General features: G+C 34.9%; 1 protein-coding gene across 1 annotated transcript; it reads right to left on the bottom strand.

Annotated features, from left to right (window-relative positions):
• Positions 1-8597: 8597 nt before the first annotated feature.
• On the bottom strand, positions 8598-12287 carry LOC107867308 (protein YABBY 4). Its single transcript, XM_016713481.2, has 7 exons — positions 11892-12287; positions 11178-11333; positions 10832-10955; positions 10234-10282; positions 9896-9971; positions 9355-9429; positions 8598-8874 (listed from the first exon to the last, which is right to left on the bottom strand). Exons 1-7 carry the CDS (start codon positions 11991-11993, stop codon positions 8803-8805), a joined length of 654 nt encoding a protein of 217 aa, XP_016568967.1. The 5' UTR covers positions 11994-12287; the 3' UTR covers positions 8598-8802.
• Between the last annotated feature and the right edge of the window lie 325 nt (positions 12288-12612).

Raw genomic sequence — 12612 nt, 5'->3', positions numbered from 1 at the left:
TTCCCTGGGGCATCAGAACAGTATTCACATCTTCTAAAAGAGTCCAAGTTCTTAGGAGGAGTATTCAGGATTCTACTCTCAATTGGGTTTAGAACATTTATTTTTCTCAGCCTATGAAACAGACTGTTGTAAGATATTCCAATAGGAGTAAAATTATCTTTGCTCATGTTATCCCTTTTGTAGTCTGCTCTAGGCCAAAAATTAAACCTAGGAGGGCCTCTTTGAACTTATGGGACCGGTGGATGATTTTGGATGACTGGTGCACTCCATTGCGGGTAAGAAGGAGCCCGAAAATATGGTTGTGCATTGTAAATAGGATATTTGGGGGATGGAATGAAATATAAGAGATTTTGTGCATATGGTTGACGCGTACCTCTCCAATTTTGTCGTGGACTTGGTACGATAGTTGCTACATCCTCTTTTCTTTTATTTCCCCCGAAACTTCCTGCACCACTTTGAATTGCTTGTGTTGTTGCTTTTAAAGCAGCCTGGCTGATAATCTTTCCCAACTTTATTCCATTCTCTACCATCTCTCTAACTTTAATAACTTCAGCAAATGTGCTTCCAATTGTAGAAAGTAAGTGATAGAAATAATCAGGTTCTTGTGCTTACAAAAAGATATCAAACATTTCAGATTCCTTTATCGATGGTCTGACTCTTGAAGCCTGCTCTCTCCATCTGATAGCATATTCTCGAAGACTTTTAATTATTTTTTTATTATGTTGGCAAGCGTAGTGTGATCTGGCACTATCTCAATGTTATATAGAAATTGTTGAACGAAATCCCGAGCCATGTCATCCCATACGTGCCAACGGGAAATATTTTGGTCAATGAACCATTCAGAAGATATTCCTGTCAGGCTTTCTCCAAAGTAAGACATCAATAGTTCTTCTTTTCCTCCTGCTCCCCTTAATTAATTACAAAACCTTTTCAAATGGGCTACAGGATCGCCATGACCTTTATATTTGTCAAACTTTGGCATTTTGAAACCTAACGGTAAATGGACGTCTGGAAACATACATAAATCTTTGTATGAAACACTTTTTGGTCCACCTAATCCTTGCATATTTCTCATACTCTACTCTAAACTTCTTACTTTCCTAACCATTTTCTCTTGTTCTTCATTTTTAACAATCTTCTCAATCATGATTGGAGAATCATGTTAATAAGCATGATAATGTGGATTTTGGGATTTGAAAGTCATTTTAGGAGGATACAATAGATCATGACTTGGCTCCCCCATATTCTTTGGCACTGTCGGTTGAGTACCAGTAGTAACTGGTGCCATAAAAGTAAAAAACGGATTATTTGTGACAGACGGATTTGATGGGCGCATGGTAGAAGTACCAGAAATACCAGACATATTAGCAAATGGGCCAAATCTTGGTGGGTAAAATGGATGATTAGTTTGAGCTAAAGCAGGATTTGGATTATTTGAAGTCGAAAGTCCAGGGATTGGAGAAGGCGGGGCTTGTCCATTCAACCAAGTTTGGTACATCTCTGCCATCTGTTGTTTCAATAACTTAAGTTCTTCCATTGATGCTACTTCCTGTGAAATCAACTGATTTTGCTCTTCTTCTTTGTCAGACCCTATACTTTCTTTGCGAGTTATTTTTCCCTTGTATCTGGTGTTGTACGGATGTAATGCCAGTTTAAACCACAAACCAACCACCAATTACTTTATCTTTCTGTTACCAAGTAGCAAATGGGTGAGTGTTATATATAATTAACACATTATAATGTCGTGTTGTATGTTATGCTTCTAGATGTATTTTCCAACCTATTAGGGAAGACTTTATGTTTCATCCCGGCTTTCTGGGCGCACTTTTTGAAAAATTTTGATCGAACCCTTTAGAGGATTGCCTACGTATCGTGCCAGGACATGAATCAGATCTTACGTAGTTTGAAAAAATTGAAGATACAAAGAAATATACCTTTTTATTATTATTATTATTATTATTATTTGCAATATGAGAAACAAATTTTTTATTTTTGAATAATTTTTGAAAATATTTTTTTTTAAAGAAAAGATATCCAATTTTTTTAAGATCACCGAATCCATTGAGGACTGCCTACGTATCTCATAAAAATGAGAATCAGGTGTGCGTAGTTCTTGAAGTATATGTCGTACAAAAATTCAGCCTCAAGACCCCTAAAGGTTCAGGGCTGTTAAGATTTTTATATATATATTTTTGTAAATGTAGACACCTAATTTTGTCCCTCCCAAGTCCAATTTTATCCATTTTTTAGCTCACCACCCTCACCCATGTAATTTTCCCTCCACAAAATGACAAAAAAATAAGAACCCAACTAATTTTATCTTATCCTAACAACCTACCCAATCAAAGGATTCTACCTTCCTACCCACTCACATTTTTTATCCCTTGGAGAAGAAAACAACAAAAAAACATACAGAGATCACACCATAAAGGGGGAACCATTTTTTTTCCAGGATCTTCCCCATTTTTTTTTCTCTCACAGATCACAATAACAAGTAGCAACACTCTCAATTTTCATAGAGACCCTCACTCACCAAAAATCATACACCATATCACAACAAATCAAGGACGGAAAAGAGGACTCTATTTTTTGGTTTTTTCTTCACATACAACAACGATAAGATCAGACATGCGAAGAGAGGGTAGTGATTGAGAGAGAGAGAGAGTCACAGAGATAGAGAAAATGTAGGGTTTCAGCAATGTTTTACTGTTCTGGTGATAGACTCGTCGGAATCATCTTCAGTCAGCCGTCTCCGATCGAAAACGCGTCGGAATCGTCTTCAGTTTTCTCCCTTTCATAGTTCGCCGGAGCTTCGGGGTGACGGGGAGGTGAATTGTAAGATGTTGAGGTCGTCGGAGCTCCGGCAACACGAATACAGTGATTCCGAGCCACCGTCGTTAAATCCATCGTTAATGACAGATCAACGACCAGTTTTGATGACCAACAATTCAAAAACAGCTTAAGCCGCCTAGAAATTCACCGAAATCACTGAACCAGCCACACCGCTAGTTCAGTTTTCTCCAAAATCCGGCAATCCACTTCCTTTCCCGTTACTGCCGGTGCTCACCGGAGCTCCGGTGAGTCGCGAAATATCGGAAGAAAATAGGGAAGGGGGTCATCTTGGGTATCTTGGGATTCGAGTTTGAGCTCCGTCCGTGGTTCATTAGTTTCGAGGCTCCCGTGTTGAAATCAGTTCAATTGGTCAAATAAAAGCCCCAATTTAAGGTCCATCTCTTTATCTCATTCTTATCCTTAATTAATTTTTATGGTTGCGTGTGTTGATTGCCATCATCTCAACTTTTCTCTTATTTTATGCGTGATGTGAATGATGAATGTCGAATGATATTGATTGGGAATCGTTGAAATATTATCGTTGATTTGTTATGCTGGAATATTAGCTGAGAATCAATTTGGGGTGGAATGGATAAATCGCTAAAAGGATGAATAATGATAAATTTTGATTTATTGTTGTTTGGTTTAATTTGGTTTAAGTATGAATATTGTTGAACACGGTAGTAGCATGATTAGGTCGTTAAGTCGATAGGCAAATTCTAGGTTTTGGGGTAGGCAACTTATAAGATTCTAATCATCGAATGTGTAAATATTTGTGTTGAGTGATTTTTCCTATTTTTATCGCATTAAAAATGTACTCATTTGGCCGGGTAATGCACCGAGGTATTTGTATTGATTTATCCGGGCAATGTCTCGACGTCTCATGTACCCGAAAGATGTTCGTGATGAAGGCCCGAAGCATCGGGTAAAGCAGTGGAGCATAGTTTAGAATTAGTGTAGGTTTACTTTTCAGTACTTTTTTTATTTTCGGTTGTAATAATTGGACTGAACATTATATTTGGGATTTATTTTGTTTCGTGTGTTTGATTGATTGCTTTATGTGTTTTGTGTGGTTTATACATTTGTAATGTCAAAAATAGCCGATACACTCCACCAAACGACCGTGGTCGAACCACGGGATCGAGGGATGCCTAAAACCTTCTCCTCAATCAACAAAATTCCTTAGTTGGAATCTCTGTTCGCGGATCAGTTTATAGAGTCAAAATCATTTTGAAAAAGGATATCCAAGGGTGACTTGGCACACTCGATTTATGCCAAGTGGCGACTTTGAATAAAAAATATAAATAATTCTTTTTCGAAATAAATTTTCATTTTTTATCACTTAAATAATACAAAACCCTTTCAAACTTAAAAATGTAATCTTTTTCGGTTAAAAAGGGGGTGTGACAGTAAAAACTTAACCTCATGATCCCTAAAGATTCAGGCCAGTTAAGATTTATATATTTTTATTTATTTTGTAAGAACTTAGCCTCATGATCCCTAAAGATTCCGGGCTATTGAAATATATATTTTATTATTATTATTATTATTATTATTATTATTATTATTATTATTATTATTATTATTTTGTAAAACCTTAGCCTCATGATCCCTAAAGATTCGAGGCTATTAAGATATATATAAAAATTGGACCTAAGAATTAGAAAGATAATTATGAAAGTAATTATATTTTCAAAATATTCCCCAATAAATCTATGAATAATTTTTCAAAAGATAGGGTCATATCCTGGGAAGGACTTCCTACGTATCCCACTAAAGAGTGAGAATCAGTCCCTCGTAGTTCATGAAAACCATAAAACTAAGTTACTAAAAATTCTCTTTTAAAAATAAAATTTTTCTTTCAAAAATGATTTACTAAATGTGACGATAATTTAATCTCTAGCATTTTAATGTTGCCTAAAAGCCGGTCAACACACAAATAGCCTTCCAAACTAATATCAAAGTGCACGTAGGATGCACATATTGGTCTTTATAAAGTAGGTTACCTGTCCTAGACAGACCCGACCCTTGTGCCGAGTCCTGCTAAGTCAAATGCATATGATGCAAATAAAGCGGCACCTAATAGGGATAACCTGATTCTGAGTTTTCAGTTCTTCTAAGTTTAAACCTAATAGGGATAGGTGTCTAGACTAGCTTACCCAAGCGAACACTTGAACCGAGGAGGGTATAATTTTTTAAAATAATTTTTTTTTGTATAAATTAGTATATAACTATACGAATATATATTGTAATGAATATATATTATAGTATATTTCATTTAAAGTATTACATATACGTAGAATAGAGTGTATATATGTGAATAGATCTTCTATAGACGTGTATATTTAACGTATACATGTGTATATGTTTTATAAATTAGTATATAACTATACGAATATATATTGTAATGTATATATATATTATAGTATACTTCATTTAAAGTATTACATATACATAGAATAGAGTGTATATATGTGAATAGATCTTCTATAGACGTGTCTATTTAACGTATACATGTATATATATTTTATAAATTAGTATATAACTATACAAATATATATTGTAATGTATATATATTGTAGTATATCTCATTTAAAGTATTACATATATATAGAATAGAGTGTATATATGAGAATAGATCTTCTATAGACGTGTATATCTAACGTATACATGTGTGTATATATATAATTATATATATATATATATATATATATATATATATTGTAGTATATTTTATTTAAACTTTAAAGTTTGAAGCAGTGAATATATATTTGGATGGTGCGTATATATGTGTAATTGTGTATATGTGTATATATTTTTTAAATTCTAATGTAGTATATACTATATATATAGTGTATATATATTGTTTAACGTATTTACAATGTATATGGGTGGGTATATATAATGTATATTGAAAAAAAGTTTTTTTTTTTACATTTTTGACCGGATTTGACCAATTTTTTAATCGAGTTTGACTGAGTTTGGGTGGGTTTGACCGGGTTGGGTTAAGTGGGCCGGGTTAGGATGGTTTTTGATTGTTTTACTGTGGGCCAGACCCAGCCCACTTAGACCCCAACCCGAACTTGGGCCGGCCCTCAACCCAGTTAAATAACACGGGATGATTCCGAGTTGGCCCGGCCCAGCCCACTTAACAGCCATAATTAAAATGCAACCTTTAGTTTCGGCTTTGTATTTTACGTCTGTCAAAGAGTAAAACTTCAGACATTATATTGTGCTGTAGTTTTACATGTAGATCGATATTTCAAATTCCATGACACTACCTTGGAATCTTACTTATATATAAAAGTTCGAACTGTAGAACTGTTGTGAGTTTTCAAACTCTATCTAGTGCACTATCTTAGAGTTTCAATTGTAAAAGTTTGAACTTCAAAACTTAAATTTCACTTGCATAAGTTTTGTTGGGCTTGAAATAATCAAGTTTCATGCGGAAGCTAGTCAAGAAAACTTTGAGAGTCGCCAAATAAAAAGACATACGAGAAATACATCAAAAGAGAGACAATAATTTTACATGGTTGGTTAATTGATCTACATCCACAAAAGGAGATAAGCAATCCACTATACAAAAGAGAGTACAAAATATCGATAGAGACAACCTCGTACAATTCACTTAGAATAAAAGAGGTTCACACAAATGACACAGTAACACTTGTGTCTCACAAATTCTCTCCCCCTAAACAACTCTCAAAACGCTTAGAACTACATTGTGGATGCTGTCAAACTAGAAGAAAGGAGTCTCTATATATAGAGTCTGTAACTTTTTCCCACAAGAACAAAGATTAGCCAAATATGGAGAATATGTTCTCCTTTTTCTAAAGGAAAACTCAATTATATGGTAAGAAAGTCACAATAAACACCCAACAAGTTTGAATTCAAATTTCTTTTTACTTAAATTTTGATGAGTATTGATATTTCTTACTTTTGAACTCGTAGAAGTGGAACTCCGAGATTGACCTTTTAAAGGAGAGCTCTACTAGAGTTCCAACTCTTGCTAAATTTTGGGATAATGTCCTTGAGTTAACATTTTTGCAAGTAAAACTTCACCATGAAATTTATACTTCTACAAGTGAAACTCCAAAATTTTATCCTGCAATTCAGCTAGGATTTCAAAAACCTATTGTAAATATATGACTTTACTGAATGAAAACCTAACCAATTTGTAAGCTTCGTTTTGATCTGTTTATTGGTACGAATCAGATTTGTATTTGTATTTTTTAAGCTATGACAAACCTTTTGATGATAAACCATTGTTGTGGACATGATACTATTAGGGTTATGCGTTTTTCTTTATATAATCGAGGTTGTCTAAATCAACATCCACATACCTCGATTAGTTTCACGAAATACTCGCTACCTTCTACTTGCACGCATATATATTGAGGTAAAGGGTAATTCTATCTAGTATATACCGATCTTTTTCGTTTGGGATCAAGTGCTAATACAACACAATATATAGTACAATTAGTACCACTAGTAGAAACACATGCTTTTTCCACAGTGAATTACAACAACAACAACAACAACAAACCCAGTGTATTCCCACTTTGTGGGGTCTGGGGGGGGTAAGATGTACGCAGTCCATACCTCTACCTCTGATGAAGTAGAAAGGCTGTTTCCGAAAGACCCCCGGCTCAAGTTACGAGATATCAAACAAACACATAGTACAGCACAGAAGCAGATGACATAACATAGATACTGCAGCCATAAGGAATATAAAACAGAGTAAAGCAGGAATGCAGGAATATAAAGCAGAGGAAAGCACACAGATTCGTAACAAACATAGAACACGGAACACGGAACAGAACATTGAATACGGAATCATACCAGGAATACACCCCCACCAATTACCTCCCTACATTAGCGACCCGAACAGGCCCTAATCCTCTGCCGTAATTCGCGTCTTCCAGACCTTCCTATCTAGGGTCATGTCCTCGGTAAGCTGTAACTGTTCCATGTCCCGCCTAATCACCTCACCCCAGTACTTCTTCGGTCTACCCCTACCCCGTCTAAAACCATCCAACGCTAGCCTCTCACACCTACGGACCGGGGCATCCATGCCCCTCCTCTTCACGTGTCCGAACCATCTCAATCGTGCTTCCCGCATCTTACACTCCACTGAAGCCACCCCAACCTTCTCCCGGATAGTCTCATTCCGAGCTCTATCCCTTCGGGTCAGTCCACACATCCAGCGCAACATCCGCATTTCTGCCACCTTCATTCTTTGGGTGTGGGAGTTCTTAACTGGCCAACACTCCGCTCCATACAGCAAGGCCGGACGGACTACCACCCTATAGAATTTACCTTTAAGCTTGGGCGGCACCTTCTTATCACACAGCACCCCCGATGCAAGTTTCCACTTCATCCATCCCGCCCCGATACGGTGCGAGACATCCTCGTCAATCTCACCGTTACTCTGGATCACGGACCCGAGGTGAATTAATGAAGTATAAAGCATGATGATTCACTGAGAAAACACATGTTGGGAAATAAATTCTCTTGGGAAATACTGGGAAGCTTTCTAATTCAGCGTGAAAACACTGCTAGCTGTTTTTTCTTTTCGCACTAATTCAATCAAAATATCGGTTGGAATATTTTTCAGTTGGAAATTTCAGTAGAAAATTAAAGTAGTGACTTTCTAGCCGTATGCAAACTTATTGGCATGGTACTGCAATGGAGCATTAATTTATAGGCCGTGACTATTTAGTGCTAAAGTAAAAAGTGATTACGATGAAGGAAAAGACAGTAGCTGTTCAAACGAAAGTTGAGACATTGAAGCCAAAAGTACACTTCAACACAAGGATAATAAAAAAAAAGAGAAAGTCTAGAAGAAAATTAAACATTCGACGATACACTAGGACGAGTCACATTAATTGGTTAGACACTTAGGTGCAAGCTAGCTACTATAGCTTCTTCATTGATCACAAAACTTGTTCACTTTTGATTCTCATCCAATCAATATGGAGATACACTAACATTGGCTGAAGTACTAAACAAGCCATCTTTCATAAGAACATCTTCTCCATCCTATCAACAAAACAAAAACAGCTACAAATGTGAACACCATTGGATATGTTGATAGCATGTGATAGTTATATCAAAAAGTTTAAGTTGTGTTCAAGAGAGCAGATTTTAAGTTAATCTCTCCGTTTCAATTCGTTTGTTTTATTTTTCCTTTTTAATCGGTTCATAAAAGAATGTCTCTTTCCTAAACTTAAAGTATCACATGATATGTCTAAGACTACAAAGTACATCATATATATCTTTTAGTTTAATTAAGATCAAATACAAGATTAAAAGCTTTTTTAAACTTTATGTCTAGTCAAATTAAGATGAAAAAATTGAAATGTAGAGAGTACTTAATTAGGTCTTTAACCCACCTCTCATGTGCACCCTTGATTTTTCTTTTCATAAACCAAGTATATGATTCTTTTTTGAAAAAATAATGAGTGACAACGAAACTCGAATGAATGTTCTGATAGAAGATACATGTTATAATTAACGTACCTGTTGACGCACATTGGTCCTCTTAACAGTCTGATCCGTCATGAGACCAAATTGAATGTGTGGAAAGTGGGCCCACTGCATCATCAACCCAAAAACCCAAAGAAAGAATCATGTACAAAACTTAACTTTAAATAAAAACACATGGTTGAAACCCTAGTTTTCATTTATGAAGATTTTGTTGTTGATCACAGAATATATTCCAACCTAAGGAGTCATTTGGTTAATGAAATATGGTGAGATATTTCATGATTAAATTTGAATAAATTCATACCTTCAACAAATTATAAACATAATTCTAAACTTAATCCTGGATATATCCCACACCTTATTCCATCAAACTTGTGTTGTTCCATCCACCTCTCAGGTAAGATAAATTAGTCAAAGAATTATAATCTCAAAACTATAATTCCAGGAAAATTTATTCCACCAACCAAACGAACACTAAATGCTTTAAATCAAAGTGAAAAGAAGCATAAATAATCTTAATATATAATATAAATGAATAAATAAATAAACCCTAGTTTAGATAGGAGTTATATACATTTTTTGCAGCAGCGCTGAAGGCTTCTCTGTGGCTAATGTCAGGATTTCCTGCTTTTATGCGTTGGATCTCTTCCCTGCACCAAAATTGGAACACACTTAATAAACTACAACGTAAATGTACTTAATAAACTACGAATAATCTTAACAACTTAATTGGTTGGTTACTTGAACTTCCACAATGAGAGTGTATTAAATTATATTATAGGAAAAAAGGATGGTACATGTGCATTATATATATATATATATATATATATATATATAAAATTTATGTTTTGAGCACTGTCAGTTTACAAAACTTGAACTCTTGTATATATATAAGAGATGCAGAAATATTACTTGATGAATCGGTTGTAAGCAGAGGGGACTCGCTGTCTCTTCTCAGGCGCTGTACATACAAGAGAGTTAAAAAAAAAAGACATTAGTTGCATTATTTTTATGATATTAATTACTAATTAATGGTACTCATTTTAGGAAGTTGCTTTTAATTGTGTCTAAGATTGTGTAAATATTATTTACTCATCAGTTCATCAAATTCATCTATCTTCACAAAGGAGAGTCAGGGAAATTTATAGAAAAAACTGAGAGATATAAGGAGCATCAATCCTAAAAAATCAGTCTTTCTTTGAGTTTAGGGTAACATTTTAATATTTTATCGTGTCAGTACGTATAAACTCTCATTTGGTAGGAGGGATGAGGGATAACTAATCTCGGGATTAATTTTACGATGATCTTATCTCATGTTTAGTTGGGATAAATTAAAATGCACGGGATAATTCATCCCGGGATTTATTATCCTAGGATAGTGGTGTTATTTTTGTCCCTTCTCGAGGGTGGGATAACTAATCCCAGGATAGCTAATTTCGGGATAACTTGTTTCCCAACCAAACGAGCCAATATATGATAAGAACTGTAAGAATGTGTTAAGACTTCTCACGTCTGTTAATAACCGGTGGAGGTCTAGGAAGATCATCAAATCCAGGTCTAGCAGGCAGGACAAAATCATGAGCAGAATTACCCTGATTCATCAAGAAATTTGGGGTTGCATTGCTTATTTCTTCCTGCAAAGTGCAAATTAAAGCAATTGTCAATTTTGCTAACAAATTAAAAAAAGACTATACCCTTACCTAGGGTTTGGCCAAAGAATTTGAGCCAGTTTTGAGGATTTTTACTCATAAAACTTCAATTTTTTCGATCCAAGTAAAACAACTTCAAAATATATGACCAAACGAAAGCTTGCTTCATAAACAATAATAAATTGTAGTAATAAATATACTACATACCAGAAGGTTGTGGGAAGGAGAGAAGTAAGAGTGACCAAAATGATGAAGTTGATGATGATGATTAGTAGAAGGCAAAAGCCATCCAGGCAAAAGATTAGCACAATGCCCACATCGAACCGTTACAGTCTTGAACAAACTTGTGCAGGGTACACTTACCTAAAAATCCAATCATCCCAAAAGCAAAACAAAAAAAAAAAAAAATCAAAAACCACAAACTCATTTTCTTGTTTGAGATCTTCCCTTTTTTCCTTTAATCCCAAAAAACATTGCTCGCAAATTTAACATATACTTGTATTTGAAGAATAGAAAGGGGGTTAATGATCTTTTATATTGGGGGTATATATAGGAGAAGGGGAAATGCGTGGGGAATTTAACAATCTCCGAAAAGATGAAAGTTCAAATAACCAACCAACTGAGCTACTAGGAAAGGATTAGGGGATTATCCCAGTACACTTATTTGGTTGTGAGTATTAACTAATAAAACCATGATAATGCTAACACCAACATCATGCCACATAGATGATGAGGTTATCTATTCTGATTAAACCAGGATAACAATCTTGGGATAACCTCATTTGAACCAAACAACCTGAAAGAAAGACTTAATAAGTTGAAAACCCTAATAAGTAAACCTAATATGTACATATATGGATACATTCTTGATTCGAAAAATAGGTAGGGAGCAACGTGAACAATTCATCATATATAATATACCGCGAGGACAGTGTCACAGTTGTTGCAATGGACATAGCAGAGCTGCTCTGAAGGAGGAGGAGGAGGGAGGTGGTCCAATGACAAGCTATTTGAAGAGGACATAATTATATTATTACTCTCTAAATTCTTTCCTATTTCTTCCAAACTGATTGGTTCCTGCTTTTGTGATTGATTTGATTTGATTGATTGATGGCTTGACAGTTCCTTGGATCTTTTTTTTCTTCTTCTTGATAATAATAGGATTTTGAGGAAAAAAGAGAGTTAGAGAGAGCAAAATCCTTGTTTTCCTCACTCACTAGATAAGCTTACACTTATAGCAGTACTCTACTTATTAATTTGTTGGTCATGTTTATAATAGATTGGTATACTCATGGATGTTATGTTATAAGTTATTTATGCATAGTGGACAATGCACATGCATGGATGATAATGTATATGTTATGTATATATTTATGGAATTGATATACTTTTTTTATATTTATGAATAAGAAAGAAAAGATCAAACATATGTGTGGTTGGCATTCCCAATGTTATATGTGTATGAATTGAAAGGCAGAACTCGGCAGATGTGGGGGAGAGGAGCTAGAAAAGGACGTTTGCATGGTGCCCTTATAAAGCTCCCAAATTCACTCATTCACTTGTTACTTTCATACTTTGTAGTTTTAGATTCTATGGTTTAACTTTTTCACTGCAATTAATTAGTAAAAATATTCAAAAATAA

This window comes from Capsicum annuum, chromosome 1 (genome assembly GCF_002878395.1).
Source record: "Capsicum annuum cultivar UCD-10X-F1 chromosome 1, UCD10Xv1.1, whole genome shotgun sequence".
In the NCBI taxonomy this organism is placed as follows: domain Eukaryota; kingdom Viridiplantae; phylum Streptophyta; class Magnoliopsida; order Solanales; family Solanaceae; genus Capsicum; species Capsicum annuum.
Note: the sequence above shows the minus strand (reverse complement) of the source record. Positions and strands in the feature narration are given on the sequence as shown.

Bases quoted from the DNA above. Each gene is read 5' to 3' on its own strand.
- LOC107867308 (XM_016713481.2), bottom strand. From the start codon at position 11,993: ATGTCCTCTTCAAATAGCTTGTCATTGGACCACCTCCCTCCTCCTCCT. The intron at 9,430-9,895 runs GTATATAACTCC...TTGATGATGCAG, and splicing joins TCAGCGCTGCTGCAAAAAAT to TGGGCCCACTTTCCACACAT. The intron at 8,875-9,354 runs GTACGTTAATTA...TTTTGTTGATAG, and splicing joins GGACCAATGTGCGTCAACAG to GATGGAGAAGATGTTCTTAT.